The sequence below is a fragment of the Mercenaria mercenaria genome, chromosome 5, assembly GCF_021730395.1.
Source record: "Mercenaria mercenaria strain notata chromosome 5, MADL_Memer_1, whole genome shotgun sequence".
Classification (NCBI taxonomy): domain Eukaryota; kingdom Metazoa; phylum Mollusca; class Bivalvia; order Venerida; family Veneridae; genus Mercenaria; species Mercenaria mercenaria.
Genome location: NC_069365.1, coordinates 13973085 through 13994959, shown reverse-complemented (window position 1 = coordinate 13994959; position 21875 = coordinate 13973085). Strand labels below are relative to the sequence as shown.

Genomic DNA, 21875 nt, shown 5'->3' with positions numbered 1-21875 from the left:
TCCTAGCTATCATACACTTTTACAAACGCATCATTACATTACATTGAGATTAAGTCATTGTCCAAAACTGTATTGTATTGTTATCTGATGTTATGTTAGTTTATATACATTAAACATATTGAATGTTTATCATTATATATATAACATTGATACAGGATTTATCATTTGTGAGGAGTAGAAAATAACATCAATTTTATGAATCTATTCTCTTCCATTGTTACTATTTAAAACATCGGGATTTTTATTTTAAGTAAATTTCTTCTGTTATAGGAAATGATTACCGACCAAACAAATTTTACCAATGATATATAATCTATTAAAAACTCGCAATTAAACACAAATATTAAACAATCCTTATTCTGTCCTAAATAATAATCGTCGAATCAACGAGCATCAATACATTTGGCATATTTATTTATAACACTTTCCTTTGAAAAGATCGGAATCATGTGTTTATTGGTTCAATCTATGGATGAGTAGTGGTCAAGATCCCGTGGTCATATACATGTTTTGGTGTAAAAATTTTTTACTCTTTGTAAGATCATTTAATTTTGATAACTTTATGTAGGCATTTATCGGTTTCAAAACATTTCTAACAATATAGGAATAAAATTCCTTTAAAGATAAATGATTTTAAACAGCGATCATAGTTGTACTGTGATCATTTATTATAATATTTTCGCACAATGTAGTATTTTATTATGCTGATAAGATTAAATTTAAATTCATAAACAATGAGATAAATTATGATTGTTAATGTTTTGTTAATACATATTTTTTCATTTCACAAATAACAATGTATATCAGTTGATTATCATAGTCGTTTGATAGAATATGAATCGTTCTATTAAACCAAACTGTTTAAAGAAAATATGTTTTCTAGGCAGACAACATTCGCAAAAGAAATCTTATTCTTGTCCTTTTCGTATGGACTAATGCTGTTTAGATAATCCATCATATGTCTTCGGTTAAGTCAGACAAAAAATATCCCAAACCTAGGGCGAACGGGCTCGATCTTGAAACGAGCTACCATTTAAACTTTATGCAGTTAGCCCACGAGAGTTTGGTATTTCCGATTTGAGTATACCGAACACCAATCAGATTAAGATTCTAGATTTATCAAAATTAACCACCTACAAAACAATTAGAAAAACGAGAATTCATTGAAAATTATAAACCTTTCTTAAAAGACGGCAATTGTGTATCAGCATGAATGTGATCAATCGTTTGATTATTTTCAGTTGAAAGCCAATTAACACATGTATCAATCTTTAGGTTTATCGTTTCATTTAACTAACAGGTACATATTCTTAAGTAAAGTTTAAAGAATTTGTGAATCAAAATACACTATTAAGTAATACGGAAGGAAATATTAAAACCATGATTGTTATTATTTAGCTATGTAATTAATGTATTTTCCAGATAACATATCAGTCATCAGATGGATAAATGTGTTAGAAAGAATTTTTTCAGCACTCTAACAAAAAGAAATTTTTTCTGTCGTATGATTAGGAAAAAAACCGACGCGGATCTGATTGGTTCCCACGGACATTCTAATATCTTACATTCAGCTGTTTAGCTGATACAACAACAAAAACTACAACATTTACGTATATTACTGTCAGGCTCATGTAACTAAGGGACAACATGACAGAAAAAATTCTAGTAAATACATTCATCTTGTAATGTACTTCCGTATAGGTGCGAAATCTTATAAACGTTCACAAAATCGCGATATGTCAAAAATGGTAAAAGTTATAAACTTGTGCAATAAAGTCAACAAACTTTTAAACGTATGAGTGTTGGCTTTGTGTGTGTGTGCGCGCGCGGGTGTGTGTGTGTGTGCGCGTGCGTGCGTGCGTGCGTGTGTGTGTGTTTGTAGTGTGCACGTTTGCGTGCTGTGGGTTTCGTTTTGGGGAGGCTGCGTTTTTGGTGCGTGACATTCCCTGTTTGATACTTGTCTTTGTTTTTTAACTTTATCAGGTCATACAGCAAAGAGTCGCTTGCTTTCCTCGTGCACTTATGCAAATATTCTATAATTAGTAAGTAGCGTGGGAAAACTGTCTGTCGGAGTCTTTCGGCAAGGAAAAATAGCATTAGACATTGAGTCAAAATGTGACATATCTTGTCGGTTTTACGGACTTATTTTGCAGTCGTGAGTAACAACTTTTTTGCTATATATATTTTTTTTTGTATGTAAACGACATATTATTAGTTTCGTCTGAAGTATAATTTTAGCAAACATAGCAATATGTTTTAGGATTTTGATCGAGCCCGCGTTTAACAATTCTTTTAATAATAGTGTATTTTTACCAACACCGACTAACACTACAATTTTAGAGTGCTCTTTAGTCAAGACTCCTACTGTTTTTATTTTATTAGGTACATTTGTATTAACAAGCTACGTTTTAATGATTATTTCAATAAATAATGTTTTGAAGAAGTGGCAAAATGTGATGTTATTTCGAAATATTACAGGTGAATGATAATACAAATATATATGCATGCTTTTAAGGAGCAGGAATATGGTCTATAGTGTAAGCAAAACGCAATAATAAATTTCATGGTTTAATAATTAGCACTTTTGGTAAACTTCTGAATAACAAAATTTGTTAATTTACACTTTTTGTATTACACTGCAACCGGATGTACAGTAGCTCACAGATACATGTTTAAACAATACATGTCAAGCACAGTCATCTACATTTATTCGGTCAAAATGTTTCTATGACGATTTTGTCAACATGTTGAAGTGTTGTTACCAAGAACACTCGAGGCTACATCTTACACCACAGTCCGTTGGGCAGCAACTACAGTAGGCACTGCAAACGGTCCTGCAGTCTCGCCTCTGTCGTCCTGTTTTGCCTCCTGAAAAAATAATGGCTACCTCTCAGAAGTAAAGAACATAACATTGGTAGACTAAACTAATTTAAAACATGGTTCTATATACTTCTTATAGAAATGGAAGAATTTAGTTGTTGCAGAGGTCGGGGTTTTCGTTGGGTGAACAAGGCCAAAATGACGCCATATTTCAATGTCAGATTACTGCTAGTTAATGTCCATGTTTATATTATGCTTTACTATATTCAATATTATAATCATGGACAAATGAAAACATTGTTTATTTTCTTATTATTTAATTTATTTGAAGGAGACATCTGAGTTTACTTTATAAAGACCTAGGGCCATATTACTATCTCGTCCTTACGAAATAGTGTTAATTTTATCTTTCTATAAAATGTCAGTCATGCGAGGAGGAGAATACTTACTTTAAAATGAGAGTGATGACCGTATAAAAAGCATTTAGACAGATATACACAGCTAAATGTATGGAGAGGCAAAACAGACTGTCACTGAGGTGAGGTGAGGTGAGATGGGATGATTGCGTGGCAACTCTTATCATCATACATGTATAATACTAGTATTCTAAACTGACAATTTTATGAAACTAGCACACGTCTTCCAGTTAAGGAATGTTGTATGATACAGTGCCTCAAAATGTATGTACACTGAATTAAATATGAAACATATATGTCTCTGATCTTCAGAAAGGGTTCAATTAATTAACCAAAAATGTGTGTCAAATGGTCTACTGGTGCGTCTAGTGTAGTGTGCTGTGTGTTGTGTGCTTGTCACCTTCCGCTTTCAGCCTCTGCCGCTGGCTAGCCCCTTGGGCAAAAAGGGAGCCGAGTGCGTAAGTCTTCCCTGCCAGTACATAGCCTCTCTGTAGACAAGCCCTATGCAGTGCCTTCTCGTGGCGACGCACGGATACTGAGCACCCTGCGGCCTCAGGCAGAATTATATAGGACTCGGAGGAGGTCTGCCCCCAGACATGCGGCATGCAAGGCCCACCGGAGCGTTGATATGTCCTGCTGCCCATGAACAGATCCCCTGTGATTCCAGGGTAGTTTTTTATTTGGCCAGAACCTAAGGGAGAAGTAACCCCGACACAAAACCTAGAGAGCTGAAGACAGATGTACCAGACCAGTTGGCGCTCTCTAACAAACCATGGTACAATGCGTTTACTACACCATGACTACACAATCACCAAGATTTAGTTGTGATGGCGCTGGTTCTTTGAGATCCTTCCAGACAGAATCAGTGCCGGGCTCTGAGCCTCGACAGAGCCCACCTCATACTACTGGAGGTAACTCCCATCGCCTTAGAACTAGGAGACGAGGGAGGAAATCTACTGACCACATGGGAACAAGAAAGGAGCCAGTGCAACCTTTCAAGGTTATGCATTGGAATGCAGAAGGACTCCTCAATAAGAAAATTGACTTAGAGAACATCTTGTTTGATAAGGTCTGCTGCATCCAAGAGACTCACCTTAGCGAGGGAAAATCCTTCAAGGTTAGAGGCTACTAGTGCTTCCGTTGTGACAGGTTGGGTAGAAGCAAGGGAGGAATCCTAACACTGGTGAGAAACAACATAGCAGCAACGCAGATCACCGTGCACATGGATGACTCCGAGTATCAGGTGTTAAGCCTAAAACTTAGAGATGTGGAGTTAAATGTTGTCAGCCTCTACTCCCCAAATGACAAACCTCTATCCCTTGACACGATCCCAGTGCAGGACTCAAACTTCCTAGTCATTGGCGATTTCAACAGCCACTCTCAGAGCTGGGGATATGACCACATAGACAGGCGGGGAGAAGAGGTAGAGTCCTGGCAAGATGATCACAACTTGTTGCTGATCAACAACTCCGACGACCAGGACACTTTCTATTCCAGACGTTGGCACACCACTTCCACTCCTGATCTTGGTTTTTGCACTGAAGATATACACAAGAATATTGCAAGAGAAGTAGGACAGCAACTAGGCGGTAGCGATCACCGTCCTGTTTACCTCACCTTGCAATACAGGACCATACAGGAACCAATATAGAGAACTTACAGATGAAACCTGCAGAAAGATTCGAAGTGAAGGCAGGGACATTAACAAAGTCACAAAGGACTTCAATGCAGCCCTACTCCAGGCAGCCAAAAAATGTATTCCTAGAGGTTCCAGGAGAGATTACAAGCCATACTGAAACAAGGATCTAGAGGGCCTTCAGGAGGAGTTGTCAGAAGCCAGGCGAGAGGCTGAAACACAACCGTCCCAAACCAACAACATAAAACTCCAAAAGGTAAGGGCCAAGTTTCTGAGAGCAAAGATCCAGGCCAGAAGAGAGAGCTGGAAAGAAAAGACTGCCTCATTCAATTTAGAAAGAGACAGTACAAAGCTTTGGAAACTTACTCGGCAACTGAATGATGAAGGCGGAAGCGAAAGAGGCACTACATCTGTAGACGAAAATGGTTCTCTGCTGACTGGAAAACAGGCTGCAAATAAGTTTGCTGAAAACTACGAAAAAGTAAGCAACATCACAGTCAACAGAGGACGGCAAAGAGAAGTTAGAAGGGAGGAAAGAGAGAGAAGATCCAAAAAGTCCAAGGAAGAAGTGATGGAAACAAGCCTCACACTAAATGAGCTACTTACAGCACTGAAGAAGCTCAAGGCCAAGAAATCACCAGGACCAGACCACATCACCAGTGCGATGCTGACCCATATGGGAAGTTTTGCTACGAAAACACTTCTAGATGTCTTCAATCTGAGCTGGAAGGAGGGGAAACTTCCACAGGTCTGGAGAGAGGCGATCATGGCACCTATCCTAAAACGTGGAAAGGACAAAAAGAAAGTAGCCAGCTATCGCCCTATTAGTCTCACCAGCACAGTGGGGAAGACCATGGAAAGCATCATAAACAAACGCATGAAGTGGTACTTGGAAAGTAACAATATCTTGGCCCACTGGCTTCAGGTCATTCCGGTCAACAGAGGATCAAACAACATACCTTGCACAAGAAATCGAAAATGCCTTTCAGGCAAAAATGGTTACTCTAGTGACATGGGTAGACCTTCAGAGAGCATTTGACAAGGTATGGGTGGATGGTCTTCTGGTGAAACTACAGAGGAATGGTGTTGGAGGCACCATGTACAGATGGATAAAGTCCTATCTCTTCCTCTAGTCATAAGTTTCTGCAGAGAAATGGAGTTCCCCAAGGAGGAATACTCTCTCCTACTCTCTTTCTTCTCTTCATCAATGATCTGGTGGCTGAACTTCCAAGAGGAGTCAAAGCTGCTCTCTACGCGGATGATTTGGTGCTTTGGTGCTCAGAGGAATATGCAACAGCTGCTAACTACAGGAAGCAAGAAGCCACAGACAGGCTTTCAGCCTGGGCAGAAGAATGGTGTGTTCAGGTCAACACTGAGAAATCCTGCACAACCCTGTTTTCACTGTCACCAAAGCAGACAGATGCTGGCTATATTAGGATTTGTGACACCCCACTTGCAGAAGTGGAGGAGGCAACATATCTGGGAGTAACGTTCGACAGGCGCCTTACATGGAAGGCACATCTAACCAACGCAGAAAGCAAGGCACGAAAAAAGCTTCCCATTCTACGGAAACTTGCTGGTACAAACTGGGGAGCACACGAAAACATACTCAAGACAGTTTACCTTGGGACCATCAGACCCATCCTAGAGTATGGCTCCTCAGCTTGGATAACAGCAGCCAAGACAAATCAGCAGAGGTTAGACAAGGTGCAAAATCAGGCTCTTAGGATCATTACGGGAGCACTGAAATCAACACCCATTAAGGCCATGGAAGACGCTACCGCCATCCCTCCACTTGCCAAGGGAAGAGGGCCCAAAACTCTGGTACAAACCAGCAAATACCAATACCTGCCAGATCACCCATTGAAAGCCAAATTAGAAGCGCTTGCCAAAAATCGTTTAAAAAGAGGCAGCTTTGCACATGAAGCCAAAAAGCTCAACAAAACCTTTGCAGAGCATCTTGGACAACCCACTACTCCCTTCACTGTTCAAGATCTACCAGAGCCATGGAAACATGACCAATCCAACTTGATTATACGTACCAACGTTCCTTGTCTTCCCCCAGGTATTTCAGATGAAATGACCAAGCTATCCTTTACACAGGCCATGATCCAAGACACATATCCGTCAGAGACATGGACACATGTGTACACAGACGGCTCAGCCTCAGCTGCAATAAAAGACGGAGGAGCTGGCATCTTCATACTGTATACCTCGAGAAGATCAGAGACAAATAGTGTCCCAACCGGAAGGCACTGTACCAACTATAGAGCAGAGGTTGAGGCCATCAAACAAGCTATTAAACTCATTGAGGAGTCTCCAGAGAGCTGCCCCTACGTGGTTATCTTCACGGATGCTCTGTCAGTACTCCAAGCACTGGAAAATTCCAAACAAACATCCATCTCCGGGGCACTGTTCAGTCTATGCAAAACAAGAGTTGTGTCCTAACAATGGATACCTGCACACTGTGGTGTTCCTGGAAATGAGAATGCAGACAGATTAGCCAAGCTTGGAGCTACAGATAACCAGCCACAAAATGCCATTACTCACGAGGAGAAGGTGACAATGAACAAAGCACTTACAAAGCCAAGGCCAACCAAGCATGACTACCACCTACTAGAAAGATGGGAACAAGTCATCATCTTTAGGCTCCGCACTGGACATAACAGGTTAAATGCCCACATGTGCACAAAGCTTAAATTGTCTCCCTCTCCGATGTGCCCCTGTGGTCTGGAACAGCAAACTGCTGAGCACATTCTGCAGAGATGCCCACGTCTGGAAAACCAAAGAAAAAGTGTGTGGCCAAACATCACCCCAATGAAAACCAAAGTGCACGGCAAGAAGGAGGACCTGAAGAAGACAGCATCCGTCATTGCTGGATCAGGGGTGACAGTGTAGGCGGTGAACGCCAAGAAGAAGAAGAAGATTAACCAAAAATTGTTGTCGACTCATGAATTAGCTGACCGCTGAGAAAAAGTTAAACCCCTGGTAGTTTGGAAGAACAAGAATATAACATTCCTTACCTTTAATTGCTGTCGACATCCAATAGATACTGCTTCCGGCACACATTCCAAGTGATCTTTGAGACAACACGGAAGGACTCACGGTGCTAGATTTATCAACATGATAATCCATCTGTTCGGAGATGCTGACATTTTCTTTGAGCTGAAAAATGCAGAATTAAAACAATGCGTATTTTATCAAAATGTGTAGTGTCACAGGGTGAGAAAAATGTGCAGCCAGTACGGGACTCAAATCCGGTGCCTCGGAATACCATTCCGATGCTCTACCGATTGAGCTACCTTAACATTAAAGTCTTATATCGTGACAGTAGCATTCTTCTTTTTAAAATAAGCAGATCTATCATTTCCATTACTGAAACTGCTTCGGATTATTTAAAGGTAAAGTGGGGATGAAATTACAGTCACAGTACCATCGAAATCTAAACAAGATAAAAATTATGACCTGCAACTATGTTTGCTTGTAACTTATTGTTAGGAATAGAACAGTAAATTTTTTGAATGGTGACATTTAATCTGAAATGAATATTCTTGGGCGTCAAACCTTATGAAAATTGTAAGTAAAAGAGAAGTTCAACATCTTACCATTGAGCTGAACTCCTTGACCGATGGTGCATGTACATGTTTTCTCTCGAATGGTGTTATGTAACAGACATCTTCTCCGTCTTCAGTGATCTTCATGGTCATAAATCCCTTTTAAATATAGAGATATGAGAATTGTTCATTCGTTTAACATATTGTCAACCAGAGATGACTTCCGAATACACATCTGGAAACCGCTTGGAAATAATATCATATAACGATAAATCAAACAAACTATTCAAATACAGTATTTAATATATTTTCTACATTGTTTACGCAGACGTAGACTTTATTCCACAAAATTTTTATACATCCGCTTTTTAAAATGGAAAAAATGGGACTGAACAACATTAAGTGAAACATACGTCATCCGTAACCAGTGACCAAAATATTGCCTCCGATTAGAAAACCTTTAGTTTTTGACTGAACTATTTAACAAGTGTCCAAAAATAAAAACAAGGCGATCGGAAACACCAATGAATGTTCCCCAAAATTACTGCAGCATAAGGGCCTTTTCAGTCACCGAGGTTGTGTTAAGGAGAAATATGGTCAGCAAGAGTAGTAGTTCTTTAAAACTACACTCCCTCTAACTGATCTCTATGAATATGTTAAGTATCAAGTCAATACCTTACATAGTATTCGTGTATGCCCCTGACAAGGTTTTCAAAAAGGGAGAAAATTCAAAATTGAACCACCTAGAGTTATGGTTCCTTGTCACTGCACTCCCTCTCACTGACCTCTATCAATATGTAAAATGTATAGTCAATATCTTACATAGCATTCATAGTCAATATCTTACATAGCATTCAAGTCATGCCCCGTGCAAGGTTTTCAGAAAAGGGGGATAATTAAAAAATGGGACAACCTAGAGTTATGGTTCCTTGTCACTGCACTCCCTCTCACTGACCTCTATCAATATGTAAAATGTCTAGTCAATATCTTACATTGCATTCAAGTTATGCCTCGGACAAGGTTTTCAGAAAAGGGAGATAATTAAAAAATGGGACAACCTAGAATCATGGTTCTTGTCACTGCACTTCCTCTCAATGAGCTCTATCTTTGGATAAAGTTACAACTTGGTATCTTTAATACTTTTTGAGTTATGCTGCGGACAGGAAAAGTGATGGACGGACAGTAGTGATGGGCCTACAATCGGCGACAATCGAATAATCGTCGGCGTTGCATTCATGAGCGCGATCGCCGATTTCACTTTTCCCTGACCGATTAATTACTTGTCACCCTAACGGATAATTTAGTTGTTTCCGACCATTTTCTTTCTGGTATTTACGGTTATTTGGGGCAATTACGCCAAGGGAAACTACTGTACGTAAAAATGGCTTCCTCCAAAGTGTCAAAAGAAATTGATGTCATCTGTGATCACCCAGATTTTGGAAGATATATGGCTTTTACAAAATTAAGCCGGGAAAACCATCAGCCTAAACCCTTGACATTAGTTTGGCAGTATGCATAGCATAACGTAAGACTTACGCAAGCATATTAGCAAAAGTATTTTCAATTTTTGATTTTGTGGAATTGAAATCATTCCAGTCGTTAACTAAGAATTAATAAATCGTTAATACTTTTTTTGCTCCAAATAATTTTAATTTAATAACATAATATCACTGGATAAGTCCCTGGTGAAATTAAGACAGTACCTGATTTGAAGGTTACTATCTTCACAAATATTTTACTTTTATGCTATTAACTTACTCATATTTAAGAAGGGATACAATAGAAATAGGATATTTGATGTCTGTGAGGTTCATTTCTTAAGTAATGACATAAAACATACATTGTGAGGTGAACTTATAGATATGCAACTAGAGTAACCGATTATCCGATTATATCCGATTAATCGAATCGGTTGGCTTGTCCGATTATGCCGATTAATCGGTTGGCAAATCTTACCGATTTGCCCATCACTAACGGACAGACGGAAAGACGGAGGGACAAGGTGGCGACTATATGCTCCACGCGTCGGGGAGCATAAAAAACTAACTTCTACTAAATGATGCTAGATTAGCTAACATCTTACGTCTTGCTCTTTTACTTCTTTACTTAAATCATACAATACACGTGCCGATTTTACCCAAATTTTTTCGGTCGATTTAACTTTCTCCATGTTGTCCATCTTTTTAACGAAATGTGTGAAAAGGAATATCAGCATTTTTATGATTAAGTTTCGGTAAATTTACACTACGTCCTTGTGAAATTTTCATAAAACATTAACAGTGAAGCAGCCAAAAAACATACTTTCGATTTCTCAAAACAAACGAAAATACAAATAATATTCGATTTGTCATTCTGAAAATCAGTAATATATAAATCATGTAATATATGTAAACTTAAGAGAATGAAGTTGCTTCTAAACATCCGTGCAATTTTACTCCAAGTACTGACAGCACAAGCAACCCAACACAAAGTTAGACAAACTGCGACGGCAGTTTTACATGTTCAATTGGGATTAGCCTTTTTACGGCTTGGTACTAAACAACAACACATTGATTGTCAGTTTTTATACATAAAGTCGAAATTGTTACATATTATCTTAATTTTATTACGTATTATCATGAAATACATCTTAGGAAGATGTGCTAGAATCGGGATTCTATTCTGCGTTTTTATTACGTATTTATCGTCAATAGTCATTATATCTGTCCTGCTGGTATTTTTTGTGATTTTCGCTATGATTTAATATCGATGCATATACAACATGCGAGTATTACTTTAAAATAAAATGGCAAAACAATTATCCAATGAGTTTACACTCGCCGTATGTGACACAATTAAAGTATTTAATATTATGATCAGTGTTATTCAGATGTATATTTCGTATTGAGCAAAGGAATTGACCAACAAACTTCCATTCTAATTCTGCCCAGGTAATTTTTGTGTAGGGTTTTTAGTAACTCCATGGAACTACATTTTCTCACTGTGCTTATTTGGTATTGAACATGTTACAGATATCGATGGACTCGTCAAAAGCTTATCAGTTTATGGAAAAAAAACATAGACTTCACAATATCGTGCTATTACATTAGCAATATATGACATCAATGCTTTTATGAATATTAATGAAATCATAAGATATTAACCTGCCGTATTTACCCAAATACATACTTCTGTGTCTTCCGTTATCGTTACTACACGCTATGAGGCGATACATTTTGTATTGAAAAAGTATAGATTAATTTCCAAAGAAGCGAAATTATTTTTAGTTAAAATTTGACGTTATAAACAACTTAGCTTATTGAAAATTACATAATACATTAAATGAAGTCCAAACAATACTTAAGTACAATTGATGCTATTGAAGCAAGAAAAAACATCATGAAAATATGTTTCGAGAACTTCAGCTTTAATATATAAACTATGCGTTTTATAATCAATTTCTTTGTGAGAGGAATCATGTTTGGTTAAACTAAACATCGTGGATATATTTTTATAATAACAGATAAGCACACGGCATATCTCATAGAGCAATTTAAATGACTCGATAACAAATTTTACATCTTTTAATATCTCTCTTTGATTGTCTGTAAAAAATAACAATCCATTCTGATGTAAAGTTTCCCATCATTTATTTCATTTCATGTTTTGAACGGAAATTGTTACACCTACTTAATATTTAATATTTAATTTGATTATTAATCCATGCAAAATACATCTGAACTGGAGGCAAACGAAGCATGCTGCTAGAAATCGGGAATATCTGCATTTCTGGCGTTTTTATTACCGTGATTATGATCGTCAAATAAGTCATTATAATCGTCAAATGTGGTATTTAGTTCGTGAAAAGTTTTATTATGATATCTAATTGTATTGTCGATGCGGATATACAACAATGTTTTCCGAGTCATTACTCTTATCATAATCCTAGAAATGGCAAATGATTCGAAATTACTCCAATGTAGTATTACACTCAGCCGTCGCAGTGAAAAAAAAATTGAAATGTATTTTAATCATTTCATGATTTCAGTGTTATTTTGCAAAGATGTATATTGTTCGTTGTTATTGTGATGTTCGTCAAGTAAATTTCACTCAGAGTCAATGCAAAATTCCATTCATAATATGCTTCGCCACAGGTAAGTTTTGCCAGCTGTGTCAGTGGATTCTTTGAGTTAAACGTCCACAACACAATTTTTCTAAACAAGCATTAAATGCAATTACATGTATATTGAACATGTGTACAATATATCGATTGTGTAGTCTACGTAAAACGTTATATTTATTTGAAAAAAAAGCATAAATGGACTTCCATATTTATTCGTGTTACCTACATTTCACATTAAAATATATGGATGCATATAATGCTTTGTTAAAGATGAAAATTTAAAGAGTAAAATACATAATGTTTTATCAATTAACTCTGCCCGATATTAAACATATACCCATAAAATACAAACATTTCGATGTTTATTCTTACTGTACTATCACGGCTATTGAGGCGATACATTTTTTATTGGTCAAAATTAATTATTAATTAATTTCCAAAGAACTGCCGAAAGTTGACTTCTACGAATTTATATTTGACGTTGATGAGAATCAAACTTTAACTTATTTGATTAAAACTTTACATGAATGATCTTTTATAAATGAAGATTAAACAGAGTAATTTAAGTCTAATTGATGCATATCTGCAAGAAAAAACAGTCATGAAAACTTAAGGGGTTTAGTTAGAACTTCTGTTTAGAATATATGAAACAAGTTTAAATAGCGTTTTTATATAATCCAACTTTTTCTTTGTACGAGAGGGAACTTCATTCTCGTTTGTTACAACTAAACATGTGTATATATATATGTATTATAATAATAACAGTATTTAAGCCAAACATTTTCGTCTATATCTCATAGAGCTAATTTTAAATGTACAATAACAATACTTTTAATCATTTTAAAAGTCGTCTTAGATTTTCTATAAAAACAAATATATCCTATTTTTCTTGATGTATTTAAGTTCCGATCATTTATTACATATTCGTCTTCTGCGAAAGTTAAATATAGATTACAGCTCTATAATATATCTTCTATTTATATATATTTAAAAAAAATTGAAAGAAAATAAATAAAGAAAAACAATTTAAATTTAAAAGTATAATCGAGTACTTACCTCCTCCATGGTACAGAGTATGGTTTTATGGCTGTCCATCACTTTTCCAAGCTTCATTAACAGCTCGTAGAGAAAGACTTGTGTGCTGATGAACGTTTGTGTTTGTTTTGTTTCATAATGGCATCTGTAGAGTATATATATATACAGTTTGGAGCCGGACGTTGATCTATGAAAACAAGAAAAGCGCCAATTAGAAATAGCCACGCTCGATACATGTAAGTGTTTGGACTCTAGCTGATTTTCTAAGAAGGAAGATATTTTACAAATATCGTTCAGCCTACTTTTAAACCAGATGTTGTTATGTTTAAACTTTTGTAGTGTTTACTTAGTGTCATGAAGTATATTATCTGATGATTTTTTTATATACATGTACGTTTTATTTCAAATTTAATGATAGGTGAAATACCTACAACATTTAAAACACTTTTCATCCAAAAGCTATATTAAATTAATTTAAAGTTTTAAGTATATTCAATTAAACGAATCTGATTCTCCGTCTGAGCTATCTATTTATGACTCTTTTAGTTTTGTATGACATATTCCTTTATTGTTTAAATTTTAATTAAAGGGTAAGGAAAGTCTGAAAACAAGTTAATTTTATATGAAAGCCATCATCAAGCCTTTCATAACGCTGAAAGAATTTTTAAAATCGGACAACTACTGAAAAAGATATTGCAGTTTGAAATTTAAGAAAATAGCATAATTTCTTTCATTATAGCTGGAAAAAGTAGAGAAATTATTTTACAGTAATAAGTAAATGCAGTTCAAATGTGTATCTAAAAATTTAATAAATCCGCCATTTTGTTCTTTGTTGCCATGGAAACAAAATGGCGGCCAATTTGACCAAATATTTAAATGCCCATAACTTTCTCATTTTTACTCCGATTTTGAAAATTCTTTCACTTCTTTAGATGATTTAAGAAATCCCAGCTGACAAAATTAACCTCAGAACAACGTTGCCTTTCCCTCAGAACAACGTTGCACATTTTATATATCAGACGTGTCAAACTTGGTGTTCATAAACTTGATGACGAAAAGTTATTTCGTATTATTTCGTAATAGTTCGTTTTTTTAGAAAACATTTGATGTGAAGTTTTAAAGGGTGTTTATTTGTTTCGTGTAAAATATGAAAGAAGAAGAAGAATTATGACGTCAAATTGCCGTATGACGTCCGATACATTACTCCTCGCGTAAATGAAGCCCATCATAATATTTTTTAAAATATATCAATGAGCATGTCAGAATGAAAACAATCAAGGCCTTCTTGTGATTTATCGTCTAATTTAACACGGTTCATCGTTCAGATGCTTCAGTATTTAACCACTCGGGCTAACGCCCTCTTGGTTCAATTCCTACGCATCTGAACTCTGAACCGTGGTAAATCAGACGATAAACCACTCGAAGGCCTTGATTATTTGTTAAATAACACATGGACCTTAAGTTATTGTTTTAAGAGCAGTATGTTTTGGTGAATTGATGGTGTTTTGTGTTCAATATGTTTAGCACATTGCATGTTTTTTCGAGTCATAAAATCAGCAGAATCTCTATGGTGTTTGTGCCCGAGTCTGATATATAAAACGAAACGAACATAAAACAACGCTATTCTCGCGTAAAACGCTACAAAATAAATATATTGTCCATTCTAAAGTCACTCGATTTATTTCCTCGTATTAAAGTATTAAACATAGGAGACTGGAACTGTTTGTTATTATGCAGCACATGCACTGTTTGTACGTCACAATTATTATGACGTCAAAGCAGCGCGCTGAAAAAAGCACACATACACCACTGGCGAATATTTGGTAAATAATTTCAAAGCTAATAATCCTTGATATAATAACGTGAGGTCTGTTTTAGATATAATATTTCTCATTTAATCAACGTCATTACATATTCATGAAATGCACTGTAATTTCAGAGTTGTTGATTACGTTGACGTCATTTACCTTTGAATTATCCGATTCAGGGCCGTAATTAGCCTGGCTCCCTGGCTGCATGGTTATCTTTTATATTAATATTGTAAACATTTTATAAGAAACTTTTAAACCTCTAAAATAGCACAGTTTTATCTGATGGCTGAACCATACAGCCTGGTGAAAGTTGGCCAGTGTAACCCTAGATTGCCCCTGTAAATAATTAACTACTGAGAACCCTATCAATTGTAAGGCAATTAACAATCCTATGTAATGACAAGTTCTCCTTACCAATTTGATAGGGGTCATTTGAGAAAACATCAGATGTTGATATTTTCTAGAAGGGTTCACGATTCAACAGTTTACTAGTAAATGTAAAAGTGAAATATTGTATGTGGATAATCATTTGAAAGTAACATAAACTCAGGATCTTTTTTTATGAATTTTTAGGTTTTATTAAATATTAATTATGGAAACTCCAACTACAGAAAGTGTTTACTGTTATGGTAAAATTAACCCTTACATCAAAAAAGTTCAAATGTATTTTATATGGAGAAATGAAAGAAAACAGAAAAAGACAGCACTTGTGTTTTATGGTCAAGAAAGACAGACTTGTACTGGTACATAACTGAGCAACTTTTGGGTACAGTGCAACCTCTGTAGAGCAACACCCTTTGGGAGATAAAAATATTGACTGTTATGTACAGGTTGTGGTTTAGAAGAGGTAAATTTGATGGTATATTTCAGCTTAGGGAAATTTTGATGATGTTTTTATAGAGAGGCTTGTGCTTAAGAGAGGGCTACTCTAGAGAGGTTGTACTGTATTAATATTGTTTCACTGGAGAAAAGTTTGTATTTTAGATGATTTTTTTTTTTTGTTATTAAACAAAGAAAAAATAATGAAGGGTGCTGGTGATGTTAAAAGTACTTAGGGCCCTGAGTTCTTTTTTGGTCGTCAGTGAGATGTCTTTAGCTACGGCCAGTTCTTGATGACACCAACTCAGTAGATTATTTGCAATTTTATTTCCAATGACATCATGACAGATGCTGAACATCATAGTTTAAAAGTTCTAAAGTTAATGAAATTTTACACAAAATTTAAACCAGAGATGAACTGTGTGTATTATAAAGCGTTTAAATTATAAATTATTGTTATTAATATTTTTTGGTCTATGTGTTTTGGAGTGTTATTCTTAACAAAAGCAGTCCGTACGACAGCCAAGGAATATTACCCTATCTTAAAATATCTGTAAAGTTTCAATCCAGTATCTGCATTCGTTTTTGGAGATGGAAACTTGGATGCAAAATTTACTTTAACCAGGATTAGTCAAAAAGGGGGCACAATTTGGACAATGCATGTCAGAGCTATGGGACGTCACTTAAGGTACAATAGGTGACTCAACAATAATGGTTCATTGTGTGCTGTCATAATAAAAAAATGCAAATGCAATTGGGGCAATTTCTAGAGTTAAGCTTTTGCCACTGCCAGTTGGTCAACAGAATAAAACATAATTTCTTTTTAAATATACTTTTACAACATGCTCTTAGTTTGGTCTTGTTTGTTCATATTTTAAAACTTTTAAATATAGCTTCATCCATTAAGTGAAGTTGAAAATGATTTAATTCACAGATCCTCTGATAAATATGTAAAAGTACATTCCTGTTGTCTGATAAGCCAATACAACCTGATGGCAGGCCATAAATCGGTAAATTATCTGCGGCTCATTAAATGATGAAACCCTTAGGTAACAGGTCACAGTAATAGCAGCAGATTGTCACTAAAAGAAATTAACGGGAATTTGTCTCACAAATTTGTGAGACACTGGTAGCCAACTTTCACCAGTCCCTATGTTCGGAGCCAGGGGCAATAAAAAAGTCAATGTAGAAACAACCTTCTGGAGTTATTTCCCTCTTAATGAAGAAAACTGATATACGTAAATAAGAACAAACATAGGGACGGGAGCCAGTCTAGGCCGTAATGCGCTTATTCTTTGCCATGGAACACGCATATATATAAAGGTGTTTAACAGCATGTGAGCGCGAGAATCTCTCTCTCTCTCTCTCTCTCACACACCCTCTGTTAACACACGTTTACCCTCCCGTTTAACAGTTTTATGCTAGAACAGGTGTTTTTGACTCAGCGCCGAAGGATTTACAACAACTCTATATGTGTAAAATCATCACAACTACATGTGTTTCTACAGATTAATAATTACATGGAAATGGCAATTCTTTTTTATAATGATTTTTTTTATAAATATGGATGTGCGCTTCAAAGCATGGTGAAATTGTGAAAGAGAAGCAGTTTTTTGTTAGGTCAACAACAGTAATGAAAACAAAAGTACTTTCTCTATCTGTTCTCTGTATCATCAATGATAAAATCATACGCGGAAGTCTGTTTGGTTCTGATTGGTCGCACTGACCAGATGATTCGAGATTTTAATTTGTTAGACTAATGCATTTATGTGCCAATTGAATATTTGCCATAAACCTACGTTTATTTCCAATGTTTTTTTTTTCATAAAAGATACTGTATTTTTTATATTTTAACAACATGCACATGGCTGTAAAAACAAATAATTTTGAGTGACGTCCCATTGATTTCAAAATAAGAGAAAAATGATTTTAAAAAAACAACTTGTTTTACAAGCTTACCACTCTTCAGTGCAGTGAAATATAAATTTTAACTATGTATCATTTGTAAAAACATATGAAACATTTTGAATATTTGGAGTTAACAAAACAGATCTTTGAGAAATTCGTATATCGCAATATTCAAAAAGAAATTATTTCTTTATTCATAAAGGTTGGAAAAGCTTACTTATTCCAGTAACTCAACGTAAAAACGTTTGGCATGCAACAGAAGTCGATTTATTTTTACATCATTTACCTAGCTTACATGTGCTTCCGAGGGATCTACTTTCCAGATTTTATTTACTTCACAACAGCGGGTGTTAAGTGATGTGTGGCGGCCGTAAAAAGTCGCCCCGACTTCATCTCAGTGTTGTTATATTTTCTGGTCCTTTGGGATCATTGATTTCAACTCATTTAGATTTGAAGATTGAATACTGCTTAAGCCGGTGCTAGGGGGCGTGGGCAATGTTGCATTTTCCATTACTGCTCATGAACAGACTCAATCAAACCGAGTCTGCAATTTTCACTGTTTGCCTTGTTCTCTGTGCTTCCGAGGGATCTACCTTCCAGATTTTATTAACTATGAAGCGAATGCATAAACGTATATCAAGGGGATAAATAAATATGTGTCAGTAAGGCACCCCTGATATAGGTCGGATGGAACACACTCCAAAATCAGCCTCTGTGTCTATTTTAGATTGATCCTGTAAAAGCCAGGTTTATAGGTAAACGATTTCGCAAAAAACATTGAGAGAGATGTGTGTTGTTTATATCCTTTCCGCACCTGTAACACAATAAAACGTGTTAGCGTCTGATGGCCATTTCACGCTTCCGTAGAATCAACATTTATTAAATTCATTTTGAAAATATTTCTGAAATGTCTATGTCTGCAGTTCTCAAATACCGAAATATCTAACATCCGCGGCATATACTACACTTTTAGAAAACATCAAAAAGGACCTTTTGAACTATCATACGAAGTTCCAAAATCTCCTTATACCTTTTCTCCGTTACGGACCCTTATGGGATTTAGCTTTTTGTTCCGATTTCTGTACAGCTAAAGTAGCCAAATAATTTTATGTGTAGTTTTCAAACTAATACATTGAAACATATTCAACACGGTAAACGGAATTTAAGAAGTGCCGGGTTAGAAAGTGTATTAAAATATTTAGTTTCTGGGAGCAGATTCCTTTATCATTTTCATTTGTTGGTGTGAAAATAATCGACAATTTATGCATCTATTTGTGCTCTTTGACTAAGTTGTTATAAATATTTCAAAACCTCACGGGACTTTTACTTTAAAGACACTAGCAAAACTCTTTCGTTTATATTTTAAGGAAATAAAATTCCTAAGAATATACATGTCAATCTTTCAACTAGCGAAACAATAGTTTGTAGTCTCGCTGGGACTGACGTTATGTCACCATGACTATCTTCTTTCTTGTGGACACCATGCATGAAATACTTCGACATGATCCGATGGTGGTGATGTTCATATTGTGCATTTAGATATTAAATTTAGTACATTACTATGTTTACTCAAGAAAAACGAACAGATATTATGATCAAAGAAATTTATGGTGAGAAACCGGATAAGTTAAAGTGTTTTTTAAAACAGATATATTTTTATATAATTTATTCAGCAAATAAAATGTATTACAGAAAACAAAACGTTTTTGTGATTCAGTACACATTTGTCGTCTGTGGAGGTTAAAATATAGAAAAAACAAACTCTATTAAAGAAAAGAAGTAATAGGCAGATACATAACAATTCAGCTTTAAAAGAATGATCTTGATAATCTTGTACTTTCCTCCTACATGGTACAGAATGCTGTTTCCTGGCTATCCATCACTTTTTAAAGCCTCATTTATAGCTTGTAGTAAGGTCATGTTTACTAAAAACTTTTAATTTTTTGTTTTGTTTCATATTAACATCTGTTTTGTTTAAGTACATAATTTGAAACCGGACTTTGATCTTGCAGAAGAAGAAAAATAACAATTATAAATAGCCACGCACATGACATGTGAGCGGTTTTTTTTAAATATGTTTTGACTAAGAGCTAATGTTTCAAAAAAAAAGAGAAGAGAAGATAATTAACATATACATTTGAGCCTACTTTTAAAACGGATGTTTTTATGTTTTAGTTTTTTGTAGTATTTCGTTATTTGTTATGAAGTATAGTATCTGACAACAATTTTAAACAGATATAAGATCTTTAAGCAATTAAACAAAATATTACACAATCCTTATTTCTAAAATAATTTTAGAAGCAAACGAATCTCAATTCATTTGAATAATCTATTTATGACACTTTCACTGATGTAAGGCGGCATTGTTATTGCCAATATTTAGATGAACGTGCATTTTATGTATCAGATATGTCAAGTCCAGTATTCAGATCTGTTTGGTTCAGATTTTATTTTTCTTTTGAAAATACCTTACTACATTTGTATCAATTTATGTAGGGAATTTAACTGTTTCATTTAAACATTTCTAAAACAAGCGGAATACAATATTGGCCTAAAAGTAAATGTTTTAAAAGCAGCTTTTCTGTGACTTAGTAACATTTTCACATTGAATTAAGTATTTTCATTAAGCGCTGAAGGATAATAAACAAAACGAGATGTGCTGCGTGTTCTATAAAGTAAATTATGTTGCTATGTTTTGTAACGCTTTTTGCAGAATAACAATTATCTTTGATATCATAGCTTTTTGATAGATATGAACGTGCGCCTTAAAGCATCTTAAGACTGTGAAAGAGAAATATTTGTTTTCTAGGTCAACAACAGTAACGAAAACAGAAATACTTTCTCTTTCTGTTTTCGTTATGATCCAGGATAAAATCGTACGCGGAAGGCTGTTAAGCTCTGATTGGTTCCAACGGACCGTCCTTTCAGCTGTTCTAATATTTTATCATCAGCTATTTAGCTGATACATTTCCATGCCTATTAAAATCACCATATAGTGTATTCAGAACGGGGATCCCGTGCGATCGGAAAAAAGATTAATGGCGACATATACCAAATTGTTGGACCATCGCCAGTCCGAGTTCCGCGACTGAACCGATCTATGACGTCATCAAAATGGCGGCCAAGTTTGAAAATATAACTTTGCCTAATTCATTATTTATTTATGTTACATAGCAAAACTTCATCTTATTATCTTTGGGTTTCCATCCTAGAATATTTTTTTGTCAATGTAATAACAGTATTGAAGTATATAAACAATTAAATGATGTGAAATAATAAAAATACATCTTACCCCACCCACTTTATTTCAACAGATTATTTTCTTGTTGAATATATTTGTTAGGTATATGCTATACCATCAAACTATACGAATATCATCATAGTTCAATAGTGTTGTTACAGTGTTGTTACAGTTTATGTGTGCTTTATGTCTCTGCTACACATGAACACTGTACCAATTTGCTGGCCCACCAAACATATCGCGTTGAACTTCACAATGACTTTAAACATTCGCACAATCAAATGCAATGATTAGAATTCCTATCTTTCTTCTAACGGTTCTTTCCCGATAGATATGTTTTATTTTGATAGAAGACTTTCAAAAGTTAGGACTAATAGTTTCCATATGATCCCAAAACGTTACTGAACAATAATGGAGTCTTTAAACAATAAACTTTCCATAGTCCATAGTTTGGAGTGTTACCTTCATTTTAGAATATGTCGGTTATTTTAGCCCAGTAGGTGGCAAGCAATTTGTGAGAAAGTATCTTTTCA

At 35.3% G+C, this 21875-nt stretch overlaps 1 protein-coding gene across 2 annotated transcripts in view; it reads right to left on the bottom strand.

Annotated features, from left to right (window-relative positions):
* Positions 1-2555: 2555 nt before the first annotated feature.
* Positions 2556-21875, bottom strand: part of LOC123558117 (uncharacterized) — a 42357-nt gene continuing 23037 nt past the window's right edge. For both annotated transcript variants that reach the window (XM_053542739.1, XM_053542738.1), the window contains exons 4-6: positions 8478-8585; positions 7896-8037; positions 2556-2868 (exon numbers count right to left, since the gene is read on the bottom strand). In XM_053542739.1, coding sequence (XP_053398714.1) covers positions 2759-2868; positions 7896-8037; positions 8478-8585 — 360 coding nt within the window. In that variant the 3' untranslated portion in view covers positions 2556-2758. The remainder of the gene's footprint in view (positions 2869-7895; positions 8038-8477; positions 8586-21875) is intronic.